The sequence below is a fragment of the Hyaena hyaena genome, unplaced genomic scaffold (genome assembly GCF_003009895.1).
Source record: "Hyaena hyaena isolate Hyena2069 unplaced genomic scaffold, ASM300989v1 scaffold_267, whole genome shotgun sequence".
Taxonomy (NCBI): Eukaryota; Metazoa; Chordata; class Mammalia; order Carnivora; family Hyaenidae; genus Hyaena; species Hyaena hyaena.
Genome location: NW_024080903.1, coordinates 1891687 through 1912103, shown reverse-complemented (window position 1 = coordinate 1912103; position 20417 = coordinate 1891687). Strand labels below are relative to the sequence as shown.

The window sequence follows — 20417 nt, the reverse complement described above, 5'->3', positions numbered from 1 at the left end:
AGAATCCGCAGCAGGCTACGCTCTGTCAACACAGAGCCCCCCGCGGGGCCTGAACCCACAAAATGTGAGATCATGATCTGAGCTGAAATCAGGATCCTGCGTCCCTGACCTTTACCGTCTGGGCCACCTCTAGCCACGCGTAGGGTGCGTGGCCGTATCACCAGCACACCGGGCACAGCCCCTCTGCCTCCCCAGCTGAAGGTCTGCACACACAGCCCAAACCCGCTCCGCGCCCCCAGCCCCCCCCCAGCCCCCCCCCAGCCCCTGGTAGGAACCGTCCTACCTTCTGTCTTTATGTTCCCTCGGTGTTTATGCAGTGTTGTCACCTGTCTAATGAAATCACAGGGACCCTGGTGACTTAGCTGCAGCCCACACACGGCCCCCGTGTGCACCCCGTCCTGGCCCCGCAATCACCCATCCACTAGACTGCCGTGTCTTTAGGTCTCTGGCATTCCTATGGTCAAGTTTATACCTAACACACCGCCGACGCTTGTGTCCCTGTTCTGATTTTATTGAAGACCTGGAAGGAAGTTCTCAGGACCCGTTTCTCTCCCTCTGGCTCCCTTCAGGGCCACCTGGATTGTGGCTCGTGGGTCACTTCGTGGGGACCCCCCGGACCCTGTTTTTACTAGGTGCCTGCTTTGGTTACATGTCTGTGCCCTTCTGGACTCAGAGCTCTGGGGTCAGGACTGTGTCTGCCTGGGTCACCCCGTGTCCCAGGGCCCAGCCTCATCAGGAGAACGCACAGCAAAGCCACAGTGCGACCCTACTTCACACCCACTCTGATGGCTGGAACCGAAGGACAGACGGTGACTGTTGGCAAGGATGTGCTCTTACACGCTGCGGGTAGGATGTAGCACGGTGCAGCCAGTGTGGAGAACCTTCTGGCAGCTCCACGTAAAGCTAAAAATAAAGTTGCCATATAACCTTAGTTCTACTTCCAGACATAGACACAAGAGAAATGTCAGCATACGCGTGACACAGATGCTCACAGCAGCACCATTAGCAATAGCTAAGAGGCGGCAGCAGCCCAGCAGCCACCAGTAGACGAACGCACCAACAGCATGTGGTCCCTCCATTCGGTGGACTGATTTCAGCCGTAAGGGAGGAGGCACTGAGAGGCACTGGAACGTGGGTGAACCTTGGGAACTTCATAGTAAGCGGTGGAAGCCAGTCGCAAACACGCCACATCTTGTGACTGGTTTCCAATCATATGAAATGTCCAGAACTGCTGAATCCATAGAGGGGGAAAGCAGATTGGTGGTTGGTGGGTGTTGTGGGGAGGAGGGGTGTAGGGAGAGACTGCTCAATAGTTAAGGGGCTTCTTTTTGGGGGGGGTAAAATAGTCTAAAATTAGATTATTGTGATGGGTACACAACCCTGTGAATAAACTAAAAATCATTGAATTGTATACTTTAAACGGGCGGATTTTATGGCATGTGAATTATATCTCAATAAAGCTGTTAAAATAGCTTTTTAGGGGCGCCTGGTGGCTCAGCCTGTTAAGCCGCCGACTTTGGCTCAGGTCATGATGTCTTGGTTTGTGAGTCCCAGCCCCTGGCTGGGCTCTGTGCTGACTTCTCTCTCTGCCCCTCCCCCAACTCAAAAGCAGGCATGCTCCGTCTCTTTCTCTCTCTCAAAATAAATAAGCTTAAAACAAATAGCTTTGCAAAACCATGGCCATTTTGCCACTTTTCATGTCTTTTTTAGGATCTTTCCTCTGCGAGGGGCTGAGAGGCGGCCTTGCGGCATGGACACTGGCACAGGGGAGAGGCGGGCGGGCGGGAGGTGCACTGGCCAAGCACTGAGGTTCTGGCCTCCTCCCCACGGATGGTTCCCAGGTGAGGAATCCAGTCGGACAGCTTCTGGTTGCTCTTTGAAGGAGGCCTCGTGCAGGGTGACCTCGGGGTTCTACGGACTCAGCAAAAACCTGCTTGGCAAGAGGGGCCAGCGCGGCAGGCATTCTCTCGAGACAGGACCCTCGCCTGCAAGGGCCGGAGACACTCCTCCCCGCAGGGCGGGCTGGCGGTGCTGGACGCTGCTGAGTCCCGTGCAGGCAGTTAGGCCGGGCCGGACCCTGGGGGCAGCCCGGGAAGCGCGGATCCCTGAGGAGGGCTCCGGAAGAGAGGACGGTGTTAATGTCGCGCTCATACCCCGCGTGGGCTGCGCCTTCCCTGTCACAGACAGTGGGCAGCAGGCAGGGAGCTTGGCCTGAAACTAGACACACCGAAGAGCAGGCGCTGTTGTCTCTGTGGCCACTGACCTGTCTCTCCCCTGCCTGTGCTTCTCTTCTCCAAGGAGGCCCTGGGAGGCCACCTCGCCTGGCCTTGGGTGGTCTTTCAACCCAAGCTTTCAGAACAGCTTGACCAAGGCAATTGGAATCTGCTGAGCCCAGCAGGCCCCTGGGGAAATAAGAGTCCTCTGTGCAGACGACGACAGGGGCCCAGCTCAGGGTGGCGGGAGATCTGGGTGGGTGACGGGCTCTCTCCAGGTAGATCTGATAGAGGTGGCCCAGCACTACCCCTCAGGGGCGGAGCCTCTGAAATGACCACCAGAATCCGAGGCCCGGGGATTCCCCAAGAAGGGAGGGCGCTCAGACCCAGTCTCCACACGAGTTGGGAATAAGAAAGCAGAGGCAGTGTGATGTGAGGGCTCATTCCATCACCAAGAAAGGGAACCAGTAAAGTAAGTAGGAAGATTCTAGAAGTCCAGTTGTTAGCTGAGCAGGTGGCAACGACCTTGGTATGGTCATGGAGTAGGTGGATGGCCAGGAAAAGAGGCAGAAGTCACTGGAGGTGGGTGTTCTGGGTCTGGGTGGGTAAAACAGCACATCCGAGTGTGGTTCTCAAGCCACAACATCCACATCACTCGGTGCCCTTCCGGAGCTCTAGAATCTGCATTTTTTTTCACTTTGAGAGAGAGAGAGAGAGAGAGAGAGAGAGAACCCATGATCAGGGGAGAGGGGCAGAGGGAGAGAGAATCTTAAGCAGCCTGATGCAGCAGCCTGATCCTATGACCCTGGGATCATCACCTGAGCCAAAATCAAGAGTCGGACGCTCAACTGAGCCATGCAGCCACCCAAGAATCTGCATTTGGACAAGCACATCATGTAACACCCCGCACACCCGTGAGGCTCGGTAGTGTTGGGCCCAGGTGGAAGTGAGCTCGATGACTTTGGGGGGAGGAAAAGAAAGGCTTAGCCCTGTGTGTGGTTGTGAGCATTGCAGTCTGGCCAAATGTGAGAGGCGGTTCTGTCCCCGCGGCGTCAGGGCCAGGGCAGGGCCCCCGGCTCCGTGTGAAGGCCCTCATCGCAGGGCCTCACGTGTGCCAGGCTACGGACCCCAGGCGCAGTGCAGCTGCCGAGACGGGGCACACACAGCAAGCTAGACTCTTGCCTTCAGTCTTTATCTTATGTTCACTAAAAGAGCTCTTTTACAGGTGCTGATGCTCGATGCGGATACGGGGCTCCCTTCTCCAGTCTCTCCATTTGTTTGTTTGCAGATTCTCATTTATAAAATCTGTTAAAAAGGGGTTCTTTCCGGGTACAGATTTGGGTACACAGATTTGAATAGAAGGTTTCTTGCTTTTTATTCTAAAATAGTTGCAACATTTTCATAATTTTATAATTATTTTAGTTTTCATAATTTTTTCATGTTTTAATACGTTAGCCACTATTTTGTAATCCACTACTTATTTGCTGTGCCGTCTGGACCCCTTTATACGTGTCCTCTCCAGGAAGCAATTCTCCTGAGCCATGAGGACTTCCTGCCCTGGTGTGAATTTTAAAGCAGTGGCTCCCAAACCTGGCTGCACGGTGCCCAGACTCAGCACTGTCCATTTGCCAGGGCTCTGGGGTGGCTTTAAATGTTGTTGTTTGTTTTGTTTTGTTTTGTTGTTTTTTGAGAGAGAGATCGAGCAGGCGTGAGCAGAGGAGGGGCAGAGAGAGAGAGAGAGAGAGATTGAGAATCCCAAGCAGGCTCCACACTGTCAGCCCACAGCCGGACACGGGGCTAAATCCCACAACCTTGAGATCATGACCTGACCCGAAATCAAGAGTTGGATGCTTAACTCGCTGAGCCACCCAGCTGCCGCTGGGGTGGCTTTAAAGCCTCCAGGTGTTTCAGTGTGTGACCAAGTGGGCAAAAGCTGTGAACGAGCAGAGACTTAGAGAAATAGGAGAGAAGGAATTGAGTTTAAGCCCCCCAGCCCACCCCCTGTGACAAACAGGAAGACCTTCATTGCCTTTTGATTTGGATACAGACTAATGAGCCCACACGAGTTGTCTACAATTTGAAACAAGACAGATTTTTTGAAATATTCTCTCCTTTGTCTGCTCAAATCTGCCTTTGATTTATCTGGTGAATTTTTTATTTCAGTTACTGTAATTTCAGCTCCAGAATTTCCTTTTGGTTATTTGTTGGCTTTTCTTTCTCATTATCGGTAGTTCACACGTTGTCTTCTTTGTCCCTCTCCAGGTCCTTGATATCTCAAAACAGTGGCTTTAAAGTCTGTCTAGTAGATCTGACATTGGACGGACTCTGTTGAATTATCTTTTTCCTTTCAATGGGCCAAAGTCTCCTGTTTCTTCATGTGCCCTGTGATTTGCTGAGCGCTGGGCATTACTCACGATGCGCTTCCTCTGGAAATCACACCCTCCCCTTCCCCAGGGGCTGCTGTTTTGTCGTTGTTCTTTCCCTTGTTGCGGGCTCTGTGCCGGCTGTCAGCCTCAGGTGTGGACGTAGTGTCTTCTCTGAGCCTTCCCTTGAGCGCGCCCGGTCACTTCCCGATTTCCCCGTGTAGGCAGCCGTTTTTCTGTCCTGGTCTTTAATGTGTGGCTCCCAAAAGGGGGAAAGTGAAAAACAGAAGGGGGATGAGAGGCACTGGCCCGTCCCTCCCTCCAAGTCGCTGGAGCTGGAGCTGGAGGGGCGACGGCAGCGGCCGCCAGCTCTGTGTCTGCACCTGTGTGCTCAGAGCACCGCGTCCTGCCGTCTGGAGGGACAGGGTCCTTTGCGTCCCCCCGGCTTCTGCAGGCTGCCTGCCACGTGGCTGGGGTGCGGGACGGGTAGGTGCCTCCGTGCTGAGAGCTGGAATCGACCAAAACTGGCTCCTTCCCCCGGACCCGCTGCAGGCCTTCGGCCTGGCCCACGGCTCCGAGGCAGCTCCGTCACACGGGTTCTGCCCCCGCTGTGTCGTCTGGGGGGGGGAGGTTCCCGGGGCCCCTGCTTAGCTGTCTTCCCAGAATCCTCTCCAGGGTTATAAGCACCTTTAAAAGCTTGTGATACATAGTTCCAAACGGCCCCGACAAGGGCCGCCCATCTGGCACCTTGACCAGCCTCGCGTCTGCTTTCTCTTCTGCACCGGCCACTGCCAGGTGGGGCTTCAGTCTCTTCCCAAAAGCCACCCCGGGAGAATACAGCAGAAAAGTGGCATTCTGTGTAGAGCACAGATAAAATTGGCTCTGCTCTTTCTGCTGATCTCAAACACGGCGCTCAAGGAAACTCAGCGTCTCGGGGCGCCTGGGGGCTCAGGAGGTTGGCGTCTGACTTCAGCTCGGTTCCTGATCTCACAGTTCGTGAGTTTGAGCCCCGTGTCGGGCTTCCTGCTGTCACTTTGGAGCCTGCGTGGGACCCTCTGTCCCTCTCTCTGCCCCTTCCCTCCTGCTGGTCCTCTCTCTCTCTCAAAAAATAAAAAATAAACTTAAAAAAAGAAAGATAAAGAAAGATAGGGGCACCTGGGTGGCTCAGTCAGTTAAGCGTCTGACTCTTGGTTTCAGTTCTGGTCATGATTTCGTGGTTTTGTGGGTTCAAGCCCCGCGTTGGGCTCTGCTCTGACAGCACGGAGCCTGCTTGGGATTCTCTGTCTCTGCCCCCCACCCCCCACCCCCCGGTACTTACACTCTCTCTAGATCTCTCAAAATAAATAAATAAACTTAAAAAAGAAAACTCAGTGTCTCCAGTCAGTCTTGTAGGTAGAAGCTCTGGAGCGTCGGCTCTGGGCCATCGGTCCCCCTCCGTCAGGAGCCTCCGCGCGGTCTGTGTCGCACTATTGTCTCGGGAAAAAACCCCCCCAAAAAGTTTTTTTCAGGTGAACAATTGAAGTCACAGTCTTAGTGAGGAGAGCCAAGGAAGGAATCGTACAGGCTGGGGGGCCAAGGGCGAGTGCTCATCTCCCTGGGACGCTGGGTGCCTGCTCTAGCCAGAGCACGGGGACCCCGCGGGCCCCAGCACGGAGAGTGGGGGGGGGGGAAACCTGTGAGAATGAAGAGTCTTGGGGACTTGGTTAGTGTACGTTTGTATTTAAAAGATTGTCTTTAGTACAATTTATTTTCCTTCTACTGTGTGGTTTTGCAAATGGAAGAGTTGTGGTACTTTGTGTCCCTGCTCAGGCCAAGATCATAGGATTTAAAATATTTTATGGAGTGTAAAAACTAAAGTTGCCTGAGGCTTTCCTGGAGTCCAGACAGGAAGGCAAGTGGGAAGGCTCAGGGGGCCTGGAGCTGGGCCCCGGGCGGCAGCGGATGGACCTACGGGCGGAAGGCCTTCCCCAGGCTTCAGCTGTAACATGATGCCGATGCAAGAAGCCAGATTCCCAAGGTCACACGTATGATTCCATTCATATGAAGCAGCCAGAAAAGGTAAATCCCTAGAAACAGAGAGCAGATTGGTGGTTTCCAGGGGCTGGAGGGAGGGGCCTGGGGAGCAGTGGGGTTTGACGTTGTGGTGGTGAAACGTGTGGGGCTGGACACAGCTGAGTGACTGTACAGAATGCCATCAGGTCGTCTGCTGACCGTGCTGATTCTGTTGTACGAATTTTGCCTCAATTCAAAAATATAAGGAAAGGGGAAGGTTCATAAGCAAAACTGTGTGTTTCTGGAGCTGGAAAGCCCTGTGTGTGCATGTGTGTGCATATGTGTGAGTGCACTGGCTCACTCTGGGTCACTCGTGTTCCTTTATGCCCAAGCGGGCAGCCTGCTGCTTCCCCCCAGCAGGGGCTCTTCGGGCCCAATGAGCCAGCAGAGACGCGAGCTGTCTGTTGTGAGCGCTCTCATGGCGACACGGCACCTACACCGGCCGGTTGCTTCGCACGCTTTCCTCCGTTTTGCAAGCTCCCTGTCACTTCTCATTTCCTTCCTGCTAATGCCCTCAGCACGTTCTGCTACCACTCCTACTCTTCCCGAAGCAGCGCCTTTTGCGGAGTCATATATTTCTGCTAAATAGAGCTCATTACAATTCTCTATACTTTTTTCCCTTTGCTGCAAGATCGCACATTCCTTTTCCAGTGCATTTTTAGCCAAATACCATAAATGAGAGTCATGTTCCAATTTCTTTATTTTTTTAAATCTCGTGTGTGGCTGGCATCTTATTACCCAGTTTCCATTTGAAATGGTCTCTATTCCAATTATTAACGAAGAGTTTTGAGCACGAGCCTCGGCTGTCTTCTACCCCTTATCTTTCCTGCTGACGGACCGCCAGCCACGCGGCTGGACAGATCCATGGCGCAGAACTTCCGTTTCGCTCTTTGAAAAGTAAGTAAAACCCTTCCTAGGCCTTTGAGACTTTTTAAAAAACCAATTTCTACACCCCCCGTGGAGCCCAAACTCACAGCCCCGGGATCCAGCGCCGCCCGGCCTGTGACTTCCGAGTTCTTCGGCCCTCTGAGTTCCGCAATTCCTGGGTCCCGACTCTGCTTCTGCGAGAAACTGAACGTGCTCACTCTGCTCTTTTAGAGCTGGTCAAATTCTGACTGTCTTCTTGCAGCTTAGTTTCATTATGAGTTATTTTTCTCTCTGAAGGTTTTATAAACTAATTTCTTGAGACGTTTTGTAACCACCCCGCAGACCTCTCTCGGGCTCTTCTCCAGCGGTGCCCCAGCTGCCTTGGTTTCATGGCTTCTTCAAGCTGTTACTACATCCTTAAGCCCAGCGTCCCCTGAAAACGTCGCCCACAACCACAGGGCGCCGCCTCCAGCGGGGACCCAGGGCGCGGTGCTGTCAGCCACTCCGTGGGCTTCGTGTGCACTGTGCCAGCTTCCCCCCCCGCCCCTCTTTCCTTCCTTCCTTCCTTCCCCCACCCCGCCTTCCTTCCACTTAATACTATCATCATCTGACAGATTTAAGAATTGCATGTATTTCTCTGAAATATTTTATCTGTTTATTTATCTTAATGTTTATTTTTCAGAGACACAGAGGGCGAGTGGGGGAGGGGCAGAGAGAGAGGGAGACACAGAATCCGAAGCAGCTCCGGGCTCCGAGCTGTCTGACCTAGAGATCATGACCTGAGCTGAAGTTGGACGCTAAACTGACTGAGCCAGCCAGGCATCCATTTCTGAAGATATTTTTTAAAGTCTACTTATTTATTTTGAGAGAGCGAGAGAACACGGGCAGAGAGAGAGAACCCCAAGCCGGCTCCACACCGTCAGCACAGAGCCCGATGTGGGGCTTGAACCCACAAACTGTGAGGTCATGACCTGAGCTGAAATCAAGAGTCAGGTGCTTGGCTGACTGATCCACCCAGGCGCCCCTGAAGATATTTTAAAACAACACACACTCTGCTGCTCGGTGACACTTCAGGGATAGTTACGTTTCCATAAGAAAGGTGGCCAGGTGGTTGGCTCCGGCTGCGGCCTGAGGCCCCCCTGCAGGTCAGTGCGGCTCCCAGACGCTTCCCAAGCAGGACTCACGAGTGTCTCCTACACTGTTTGGGCTGTCCTTTTCCATTTTCTCTTTGTTGACAGATGGAGCTTCAGCTACTTCTGGAATGTTCCTAGCACCAGCCTGTCAGCCTTGTTCCCCTGCTTGTTTCACTTCTGCAGCTCTGGTGCCCGGAGCAGGCGCACCCCCCGCGCTCTGGCCCCGGCCTCACACCCGCTCTGTCCCAGCTCCACACTCCTCCGGTCCGTTACTTGGTAGCGCGAAGTTCCCGCTTTCTCCTGGCTTCACTGCGGGGGACTTTCTGCTTACTGTTCTCCTCATGGATTTGGGGAGAGGGGAGATACTTGCCGTGGGCTGGTTCAGGGCCCTGGCAGCGCCTTCTCACCGGGAAACGCCATGCAGCTTCATGGGCAGGAGCCGGACGGGGAGACTCTTAGCGCCCCCCTTCTTTCCTGTTTTTCTGAATATTTCCTCTATTTTGTTGTCCTTTTACCTATTTTCATGATTTTGCCATTCAAAATCTAAAGTGGTAACAATGTTCCCGTGTGGGGAGTCGGCAGTCTGTCAGCCACGTGGACTTTCCTGCCCCACAGGATGAGCAAGTCCTTGCAAACTCAAGGCTCTCAAAGGCAGAAGTAGGGCTGAGAAGGGTGGTAATACCCTTGACCTTTGGATACCACGGCCTTTACTGAGCCCAGAGGAGGCCAGAGAAGGCCTGGAAGGGCGGGCCACCTTTTCTGCGGCCCCAGCGAAACAGGAAGTGCAGTTGGTCCGTGGTGCTGGAGCCGGCTTCTGTTGCCCTGTAGGCCATCTGCATTTGATTTTTTTTTATGTCTTATTTATTTCTGAGAGAGCGAGCATGAACAGGGGAGGGTCAGAGAGAGAGGGAGATACAGAATCTGAAACAGGCTCCAGGCTCTGAGCTGTCTGTCAGCACAGAGCCCGACGCGGGGCTCGAACCCATGAACCGTGAGATCATGACCTAAGCGAAAGTCGGACGCTTAACTCAGGTGCCCCGAGGCTATCTGCATTTGAAGAGACACCATTTAGGGGCGCATGGGGGACTCATTCCATTAAGCTTCTGACTCTGGGTTTGGGCTCAGGTCATGATCTCACAGTTTCATGGGTTTGAGCCCCACATTGGGTTCTGCACTGAGCCTGCTTGGGATTCTCTCTCTCTCTCTCTCTCTCTCTGCCCTTCTCCCACTCGTGCTGTCTCTCTTTCTCAAAAAAAAATAAATAAAGTTAAAAAAAAAGAGCCATTGTTTATGAAACTTAAAATAACTGCGGGGCTGCCACGGCATGTGTGGGGCGGTGCCGTCCGGGCCAGTACTGCGTTTGGTCCACGTTGGGCGGGGCTCATGGTGGCTTCTTTACGTAACAACACGGTTGTTGGTTTGAAAGATTTGAAATGGGCTGAGCTGGGTCCTCAGTCTGGGGCTTCGTGCAGTGTGTTTGAGTGTGGTTAGGTGCCATTCAGGAAGGGTGCGGGGCATTTCAGGATCTGACTGTGTGTTACAGGTGAAGGCCAGCAAGGAGGGTGCGGTGTGGGGCCAGGCCTGCATGTCAGTCCTGCCTACCTTCATTGGCTAGAGCTCGGCCGCCAGGCACCAGTGCAGGGTGAGGCCACAGAGGCCACAGGTGCTGAGCTGTGACATTCTTTACCCTCACTTCACCGGGGCGATGCTGGGTCTCGGTGGATGAAGAAAGCCCCTGGGCCGGGGCGGGGGTGAGAGTTGTCGGGGACCATCACCACGTGCTCTGTGGCTGGCGCTGGAAGGCTGTGTTCAGGGACCTGACACCCAAGTTCCTCAAGTGAAGCCTGGGTCTGTCTCCTCGCAGGTCCCTGATGACAGGGGCAGGCATGGCAGGGGGCAGTGGAGGGGGTGGCTGTGCCTCTTCTCGGCCCACCAGTCACTCGCTCGCTCACTGGGAGCTTCCGGATTCCCTGTGGTGGCTGTTACCACACCCCGGCTGGCTGAAAAAGCCCAAGTGTGTTCTCTCACAGTTTTGAAGGCCAGAAGTCCAAAATGAGGCCCGGGTCAGGGTCCCGGCGGGGCGGTGCTCCTTCCAGAGGCTCCGGGGAGCAGCCTGTGCTCCTTGGCCTGTGGCCGCCCGGGTCCCGTCTTCAAGGCCCCTTCCCCGCCTGCTCCGCCTGCACACGGCCTCCTCCTTGGGTCTCGTCTCCTCTGCCCTCCTTCTCACAGGCACAGGAGACGGCACTGAGGACCCGCTGGGTAGTCTAGGGCGGTCTCCCTCTCTCAAGATCCTTTTTTCAAAAAAATTTTTTATTTATTTTGAGAGGGAGAGAGAGCGTGCATGGGGGGAGGGCAGAGAGAGAATCCCAGGCAGGCAGGCTCCATGCTGTCAGCACAGAGCCCAAACCAGGGCTCCATGTCACAAACCGTGAGACCATGACCTGAGCTGAAATCAAGAGTCGGACACTAACCAACTGAGCCACCCAGGTGCCCAGCTCTCTCAAGATCCTTAACTTAATCACATCTGTATTTTAAAAAATATTCCATTTTGGGACGCCTGGGTGGCTCAGTCGGTTAAGCATCTGACTTTGGCTTAGGTTATGATCTCATGATTCGTGAGCTTGAGGCTCGCGTCGGGCTCTGTGCTGACACCTGGGAGCCTGGAGCTGTTTCAGATTCTGTGTCTCCCTCTCTTAGACCCCTCCCCTGCTCGTGCTCTGTGTGTCTCTCTCTCAAAAATGAATAAATGTTAAAAATTTTTAAAAAATATTTTATTTTAACTTTTTAAAAGGTTTCATTTTTAAGTAATCTCTATACCCAACTTGGGGCTCAAACTCCTCAACTCTGAGATCAAGAGTCACACGCTCCACCAACTGAGCCAGCCACGCGCCCCCTATATTTTTCTTTCTTTCTTTTTTTTTATAAGGTAACATTCACAGGTTCTGGGGACCAGGATGATATTTTTGGGGGGCTTTTTCTGGCCAGCACACTGTGATTGGCTTCTTTTGTTTACAGGAAGCCCCGTGACACACACAGCCTCTGAGAAGGTTGGTCTCCCTTCTGCTTGACTGCTGTGGTTCTGGACCAGGCGTGCCGCTCGGGTTCCAGAAAGGGTTACGAGCCAGCTCTCCAGTCATCATCAGCTCACTTCACTGGAGGCCTTTGTGGGGTGGAGTCCTGGACCAAGAAGGCAGGATTGAATCCACTTCCAGGCTCTGAGACGCTGTGTAGGCCCTGCACCGGACGCGCCTGACGGATCCAGAAGAGTAGGCGGCCGTGGGCCAGTGACCAATTCGCCCGATTTGCCAGGGTGAACAGGATCGGCAGCCATGACCCCACGTGATCTGTGAGAGCAGGGGGAGCCCGTTGCCCTCCTCCAACCTCCAGGGCAGGGTGACCCCGTCTGGGCTCTTCAGAGCTCAGGGGAGGAGGTTAAGTAGGAACACCCACTTCCTTCTTTGAGCCTGGCCACCACTTCTCCTGTGTGTGTATTTACTTCCCTGCACCTCCCGATGCTGTGTTCTCACTGGTTTCCTGTGGATACTCTGAGTGACCATGACTCAGAAATAGCGACATCAGCCTGAGAGATGGGGGAACTGAGCATGACCCTATGTTTCGTGGAGGCCCTCCTCATCCCAGGCTTGTCTGGGAGCTAGTCTCAGTGAGGTCGGTGCCATTCCCACGATTTTTCACAGAATCTTCCAGGTAGGAAGCAGGTCAGATCTGGGGTGGGGAAGCTGGCCGGCCACGTGTGTGCCCAGGGCCACCTGCTCTCATCCACCAGGCCTTCCCCTTTGGGGTGTTTCAGGTCCCACTGGGCTGACACGGGAGTCCTGAGGGGAGCTCTGCAGACAGAGGCCTGGGGCCCTGCCTGGTTTTCTCCGCCAGAAGCCCACCTGCAAGGGGTCTGGGCACACAGGGCTGGCTGGCTTCTCACAAAGGTGCTCACGGCTGGGGCCCAGGGCTCCATGCACACTCACACCACCAGCACCCACATGCCCCAGCACCTGCGCTAGGGCCCCTGGGGGCTCACCTAGGTCGGGGAAGAGCTCTGTGCATGGGCATCCTGAGGTTACGGGCTCCCAGGACTGCGTGGAACGAGGTGTCCGATAGACCCGCAGTCCTGGCCGCCGTCCTGGGCCCGGGCGCCTGCGGCGGGAGCGGAAGGCGGGCCTGCAGAGGCTTCGGGCGCACGGTGCGCCTGTCTCCCCAGAAGAGACCAGGTTAGGCTCGGGACACCGCTCCTTCTGCATCCTGCACCTCGGGGCTCCGCCCGCACCGGGACGGGGGGCCCCCCTCTGTCCTCACCCCCCCCGCCCCGAGTCGTCAGAAAACGACGGCGCGGAGGGACCGCCGGCCTCACCGGGGGTGGGGGAGGGGCGCCAGCCCTGCCCGGGTCCCCACGACGGGGTCTCCAGGCCTCGCGCAGGCCTCGGCCGGAGACGGCCCCGGTCCTCGGCTCTCGGTGGCCGCGCACCGCGTCCACACGGCCCCTCGCCCAGGCCCCGGTGGGGACGCGTCCGCGTGGGGTCCCGGCTCTGGAGCAGCGGTCTCGCCCGGCAGGTGTTCCCTAACGGGGGGAGGGGGGGCGGGCCGAGCAGGCGGAGCTGCGTCGCCGCGGCGACCTCCGACCCCCGACCTCGTTCTGCGTCCAGCCGCGACCCTTCCCTGCGCGGCGGGTGCGCTCTAGGACCCAGTGCCGCTCGGCCCGCCGGCTGGGTGGGCGGGGCCCCTGCATTGTGACGTCGCGCGGAGGGGGGGCTGCGGCGCAGGGAAGGACAGACGGACGGAGCTCGCCGGACAGACCGGGCGGGGCCGGCGCGGGCGCGGGCGCGGGCGCGGAGGGTAAGGGCCGGGCCCCGGGACCTCAGGCCGCGTGGGGACGCGGGCGCGGCGCGGAGACCGCCCTCCCTGGCTCTGGGCGCGGGGCGCGGGGCGGGCGGCGGGTCCCGGGACCGAGTGCGCCCCACCCCGGGCCGTGCGTCCCACCCCAGGACCGAGCCAGCCCACTCCTGCTCAGCGCGCCCGCAGGGCTGAGCGCGCCCCCAGAACGGAGCGCGTCCCCTACGACTGAGCGCGTCCCCAGGACTGAGCGCGTCCCCAGGACTGAGCGCGCCCCCAGGGCTGAGCGCGCCCCCAGGACGGAGCGCGTCCCCTACGACTGAGCGCGTCCCCAGGGCTGAGCGCGCCCCCAGGACGGAGCGCGTCCCCAGGACTGAGCGCGCCCCCAGGACGGAGCGCGCCCCCAGGACGGAGCGCGTCCCCCACGACTGAGCGTGTCCCCAGGACAGAGCGCGCCCCCAGGACGGAGCGCGTCCCCCACGACTGAGCGACTGAGCGTGTCCCCACGACTGAGCGCGCCCCCAGGGCTGAGCTGCGTTCCGCCCCGGCCGCGTGTTCCCGCAGGGACGCAGCCACCACGCGCCCCCGGACTGAGGGTGCTCCCCAAGGCCCTCGTCCACCGCCGTGCGCCCCTCACCTCTGTTCCCCCAGCGGGTGCCGGTTCCCGTGTGGAGGGCTCCCTGAGGCGCCGGTGTCTGAGGAGGGGGTCGTGCCCCAGCCGTGAGCCTCCGCAGGGCCCTGGGAACGCGACCCTCACTTTGCCTCCAGGGCCCTGCGCCGGAGCCCCTCACCCCCTTCCCTCTCTTGCCAGGCTCCGATGGCGGAGGGCTGCCCCAGGTAGCAGCGGCCATGTGGGGGTGACAGTCACCGCGCGATCCCGGAGTCCGTCCCGGGCCCGGCGGACGTCAGTCGGGATGGAAGCAGAAGGCTTGGATTGGCTCTTGGTCCCCTTGCACCAGCTGGTGTCCTGGGGGGCCGCCGGGGCCATGGTGTTCGGGGGGATCGTGCCGTATATCCCGCAGTACAGGGACATCCGGAGGACTCAGAATGCCGAGGGCTTCTCTACCTACGTGTGTCTGGTGCTCCTGGTGGCGAATATCTTACGGATCCTCTTCTGGTAAGTTGGGAGCTTTCTACGGGTACTTCCAGAGGGATGGCTTTCTCTTTTTGGGGGTGCGGAGCGGGGTGCTGGTGCAAGTATCTGCACTTCCTGAGACGGAGCTCGTGAAATGGAGGAGATTGTTTCCCAGGGAAAATGGTGGGATTGGAGTGGAGAAACTTACTCTAGTCTTCATATCTGCATTTTCAGGTATTTTCGCGCGGACTTCTGGGTGCTGGGTAAGGTCCTAGAAGGGGTCCCGGTCCTTGGGGTTTGCATGGGAGTGGCAGCGAGAGAAAACAGGGGACGAGTACGTGATTAAGACCAAGAGTGACGAGCCGTAGGAAGGGCCGACCAGGGGCTCTCGGGGCCACGGACTGGGAAGGCGGTTCCCTCCACCTTCTGGTTGTGTGTACAGTTTTGTTTTGTTTTGTTTTAATAGGAAACTCAACTTCCTGGATAAGACCTGAGAGGTTATTTTTTCTTGCCACTCCCAGGCCAGCTTCCTCTTATTATCATTTGCATTCTGGCAAGGAACTGGAAATTAATTTTAACAGTTACTAAAGTGAGACATATTTGGGAGGGGGAGTTTTTAGAGGAAGTGAAATGAAGTCTTATAGCCTCATTCTAAGACTGAAACGGTCTGGAACATTCCTTTCTTCTTGATGGTCCCCAGACCCTCTGTCAGCACAGATAGTGAGGACCGTTGCTCAGGAGGATGTGTGGGTGTGGAGGCCGGATGAAGGCACTAGGCCGTGTCCAGAGGGCTGCTTCTGGCTTCTTCCGACTAGTTGGTTACTGAGTAATCATGTCTTTTGCTAATTCTTTTTTTTTTTTTAAGTTTATTTATTTTGAGAGAGAGAGCGAGCGAGCGAGCATGAGCAGCGGAGGAGCAGAGAGAGAGGGAGACAGAATCCTAAGCAGACTCCACACTGTCAGTGCAGAGCCTGATGTGGGGCTTGAGCTCATGAACCATGAGGTCATGACCTGAGCTGAAATCAAAGTCAGACTCTTAACCGACTGAGCTACCCTGGCTCTCCTGCTAATTCGTTTTTTGAGTCAGCCTATTGAGGGTATGATTGACGTGAAATAAAGCTCCCACTGTAAGTGCACAGTTTGATGAGTTTTGACAATGCCCCCTTCCATCACCATCACAACCGAGAGACAACTTTTCTGAGCCCTGAAGTTCTCTCCTCTGTGTTCTATCCCTTTGATTCATGTTTACTGGGTGTTCGTTTTGCCCCTGTCTGGGGGCTTTTAAAAGGTGACTGGTAAGTCAGCTCCTCCCCGGGGAATTTCTCACATCGCCAGGTTTGTCTCTGGGCCAGGCTACTTTGGAAGGAGGCGGGAGTGGGTGCTTGTTTTTTTCTTTGGCACAAGTTGAAAAACCCCATTTTGAAGATTCCTCTTTTTCCTCTGGCTGGGGACAGAGATCACTCACTCTAGGGTGACACATGGCTTCCCTTTTCTAAAATGGCCTCAATCCAGCCTAAGGTTGAATGGAAGCAGGTCCCAAAACATAGTTGCCTCTGACACAGTCGTTGACCCTGAGCGCGCTGGAGGTGCTCAGGGGGCCCTGGCCGCCGCCTGCCCGGTGTCACAGGGTTAGGCTGGGAAGGCCACTTCACGAGGTGCTGGAATAAGTTTTCTGTAGCAGTGGAGAGGAAGTGCCTGAGGTTGGCTTCCCTCACGGGAAAAAGGAGCAGTTGAGAGGTCTTTTCCTTAAGTGTGCTTATCCTTCACACTTGCAAAAAAAGAGGATAGAGTATCTAATCTACATCCTAACATCTGGTTTGGAGAAGTCAGAAATTAATTTCTTGAAAGCCAAGTCACCAGGGCCTCTGGTCTTAACTGGCATTTAATGCACTTGGACTAGGAGTTCTCTCTTCGCTGCAGGGCTCGAGACTTTGAGAAGGGGTTTTGCACTCTCTCCTAATGCAGCACAGGGTGGCCTTTTGTGATTCTAAGTGTTGTCCACTGGCCAGTGTGTTTCTGTGTGTCTGATCGGTCCTTTCCCAGAGTCAGCACCCTGACTGTTCTGGGTCACTTCAGGGGTTCTGTGGCCACCGTGAGAAGACCCAGGGCTGCCTTTGGGCAGCATTCTGGAAGACTGGTGGTGTGGGGGTGAAGGGGGGCTGGTGGCGGGGGCTGGTGGCGGGCGCTGGTCTCTGGCCTGGGCATGTGCCTTCCCTGCATTTCCCATAGGGCGGTGCTTGGGTTTCACGTGGTGACCCCCGGCAGGCAGGCTGGGCTCCATCTATGACCTGTGACTGATGGGAGCCTCTCTGCCCACCTAGTCCCGAGACCCCTCCTGGGTCCTCCAGCCTTCACGGGTTAGCAGCCCATGTGATTTAATAGGTTTTAGAGGGTTTCCCACATTCCAGACAGCGGTGCAGATGCCGCAGGGTCTCCGCCGTAGCAGCAGCATCGCATGGCATGCACCATGTTCACGTAATGGGCCACGGCAGGCTCCAGGTGAGACGGAAGCAGGGTCTACACTAGACCAGTGTGAAGGTGGCCCAGAAGAGTGTGTTTCTTAAAGCTGGCTGCGAGCACGGCCCTCAGAGCTCCAGCCCGGGAAGCCCCTTGCAGACTTGTGGGGTGAGCTTGTGGGTGGGGGGCCAGCAGAGGCCGTGAGCCCCAGGTTCCGGAAACTTGTGGGACTACAGGGCTTTATTTCTTACAATTCTTTTTTTTAAATGTTTATTTATTTTCGAGAAGAGAGAGAGATAGAGCAGGGGAGGGGCAAAGAGAGAGAGGTATAGAGTTTCTGAAGCCAGCTCTGTGCTGACAGTAGAGAGCCCAGTGAGGGGCTTGAACTCGTGAACTGTGAGATCATGACCTGAGCTGAAGTCGGACGCTCAGCTGGCTGAACCACTCAGGCGCCCCAATTTCTTGCAATTCTTAATCATCCTTTTGCAAATCTAACATTCAGCAGATTATATTCCATAAAGTGCTGATGTGTAGTGTTTAGCCTCTGTGGTGTCAGGAGAAGCCAAGAGAAAGGCTAGATGATGCCTCGTAGCTAATACTTGCAGGCTTGTGATTTTGTAGAGGGGAAGGGGAGGGAGGGCCCGGGGGGTATGGATGATATTGCAAGGCCTGCCCAGAACTGTGCGTTCGCAGAGGTAGTTCTCGAGCTCCATTTGTATTGGATGAACGCACTGTATCAGAGAGATGGTCCTATTACAGCAGATGTATAATAACATTGTACTGGCTGTAGTGACAGTGTATCAGAAGTATGGGAACCCTTTCAGAGATGTAACACCATATCAGATGTGGTAACATTGTACCAGAAACGTAGTAGCATCATGTCAGATGTGTTAACACTGTATCAGATGCACAGGAAACAGTGTAACTGAGCTGTGGTAACGTTGTATCCGAGACGGACGGGCCTAGCCCTGTGCTGGCTACAGTAACATTGTATCAGGGATGCGTGGTGCTGTATCTGAGGGATAGAAACCTGTTACTGGACTCACAGTATGAAGCTGCATTGGAGCCTCCTAGCCCTGTGCCAGAGATGTAACACTGTTGAGTACGTAGTAACATTTTGCTGAGGGTGTAGCAGTTGGTGTGACAGGGGGAAGTAGATACACAACTTATTTCCACTTGAGCTTTTCTCTTATTTTGAAGACACGGAGAAGGTGTTCTCTGGAGAAGTTTTCGCTCAGACTTGGTGAAATGTTGCCTATCCCCTTCGGTGTGTGTCTTCCTGGGGGTGAGATGTAGATATGTATCCTGCGGTTAAGGGAGAACCCTTTTATTTATTTTACTTTATTATTATTTTTTTGTTAACATTTTTTGATGTTTTTATTTAATTTAGAGACAGAGAAAGCATGAGCTGGGGAGGGGTAGAGACAGAGGGAGACAAACTGAAGTGGGCTCCGCGCTGACAGCAGAGAGCCTGAAGCCAGGCCCCAACTCGAGCCGGGAGATCATGACCTGAGCCGAAGTCGGACTTAGCCGACTGAGCCCCCCAGGCGCCCCGGTGCCCTGGGAGACTGGCTGGTGTGAGCGGCAGGCGCTTCACGTGTCTGGTAGGCTGTCCCGTCATTTGCCCCAAGAAGAAGTTGTGTCCCCCACATTGTCAGGGACAGGAGAGGTGCCCATCTGTCCTTGTCAGTACAGATTATTAGCATCAAGGATAGAAAAGCTTAACCAATGTGGTAAATAAAAATTGGTGTCTTTGTATTTTAATTAGCATATAAAATTACTAATGATATTGAACCTCCTTTCACATTTATTTTGTCTCTTGTATATCTTTTGTGGAAAGTTGTGCTTTTTGAAATTTTGTGTCTCAGTCTGTCTTTATCCTAAGTTCAGCTAAGTACTCACCTCTCCTCCCTCTCACTTCACTTTAAATGGTCTTTTTTTTAAATTGTAAATGTTGAGTTCATCTGGATTCGATTTTTGGTGTATTTTTTTAATGTTTATTTACTTTTTAGAGAGAGAGGGAACACGTGTGCGACGGGGGAGGGGCAGGGGTGAGGGGGCCAGGGGATCCCAAGCGGAATCTGTGCTGACAGCAGCGAGCCCAATGTGGGACTTGAACTCACAGACCATGAGATCATGACCTGAGTCCAAGTTGGGTGCTTAGCCAACTGAACCACCCAGGCGCCTCTTTTGAGGAAGCACAAACCTTGATTTCTTCACCCAGTTTTTCTAGTCATTGTTTCTGTTGAGTATTTGAAACATAAAAGTGGCCTTTTTCACGTGATGGCCAGAATTGCACATCATTGGCCTTATAACTAGAAATGAGCTTGGTACGCAAGGCCCCAGAGTAACACGTATTATTGTGGTTCTTCCCAGCCTGCTTGGGAAGGAAGCATCTCCAGTCTTTCTAGGCCGACATCGAACTTCTGTCCCCTTGTCAGACCTTCAGCTATAGGTGAGTTGACCCCTGGGGCCAGCTGGATCCAGTGCCTAGAAATGGCTAGAAATGTCCTTACGTAGCCCCAGGGGTGAGAGCCGCACTTTACAGCAGGGATGGGGCTCAGAGGCAGTGGCTCACAGGCCCCAGGGCCCTGTCCCCTCTCTCCTCCTGCACCTTCTCTTCACGCAGGCCTGACTCATCAACCCTCTCTTGCTCCAGTCACTTCGCATTTCCGCTCCTCCTCTTTGCATTCCAGGATCCCAGGTGAGCCCAGGTGACATTTCCTGGGGAGGCAGGAAGAAGCTGGTGGTCACAGGGCCGTCTGCTGTCTGTCCTGACCCCCTCTGCCCTTCCCAGACCCAAGTGGCATGGGCCTGAGCCTCTGTGACCTCAGGCCTGCTCTGTCCTTGCTCAGAGGACGTGGGCCGGGCGCTGGCATCGCGAACCGGTGCGAAATGCTGGTCCTGGCACCCGTGTCTCGATCCCCAACTCTGCGGGGAGCATCTGTGTTTTCCTGGTTGCTTGACCTCCTGTGGGCACCTCAGCTGATGGCTCCCCTCCGGGTGGCACATTCTCGCCTGCTGGGCCGGCCCCTGGTGGCCGTGGCCGTGGCCGTGGCCAGTCCTCACCAGACGTGCTGTCTGCTCTCTCCCAGGAGGCGCCCGTTGATCAGAGCGCAGGTGGCAGTGCGCTCACAGACGTGGGCTTGAAGGTGCAGCCTGGGCACTGGAGTCCCTCAGGGAACGTCACTGTGTCTTTATCTTGTACGTGAGATTTCCTTACTTCCAGGCCACACCTTTCAAAGACAGGCTCCCTGCCAGGAGGGAGGGGCGGCCTCTGATCTCACCCTTTACCACAAGCCCGGCTGCTGAGTTTTGTCCCAGTTTCTCATAGATTTGGCTCCGTCCCTTCGTGCAGCCGCCAGTGGGCAGGCGCCGGGCTGGTGTCTCCGGGGCCCCTCAGAGAGCTCTGCCC

The 20417-nt window shown here is 55.3% G+C and overlaps 1 protein-coding gene and 1 long non-coding RNA gene across 5 annotated transcripts in view; both read left to right on the top strand.

Moving 5' to 3' along the window:
- Positions 1–277: 277 nt before the first annotated feature.
- LOC120240957 lies at positions 278–11730 on the top strand. The gene is made up of 3 exons (XR_005530789.1): positions 278–1156; positions 1711–1841; positions 11644–11730. It is a non-coding gene; the product is annotated as an uncharacterized LOC120240957 (long non-coding RNA).
- Positions 11731–12004: 274 nt separating this feature from the next.
- Positions 12005–20417, top strand: part of SLC66A2 (solute carrier family 66 member 2) — a 56992-nt gene continuing 48579 nt past the window's right edge. The window contains exons 1-2 of one of the 4 annotated variants that reach the window (XM_039245848.1): positions 12005–12294; positions 14282–14587. In XM_039245848.1, the coding sequence (XP_039101779.1) occupies positions 12239–12294; positions 14282–14587 (362 nt within the window). In that variant the 5' untranslated portion in view covers positions 12005–12238. Of the gene's footprint in view, positions 12334–13268; positions 13474–14281; positions 14588–20417 lie in introns of those variants that run through there. The other 3 variants (XM_039245847.1, XM_039245849.1, XM_039245850.1) reach the window with 3 other exon arrangements.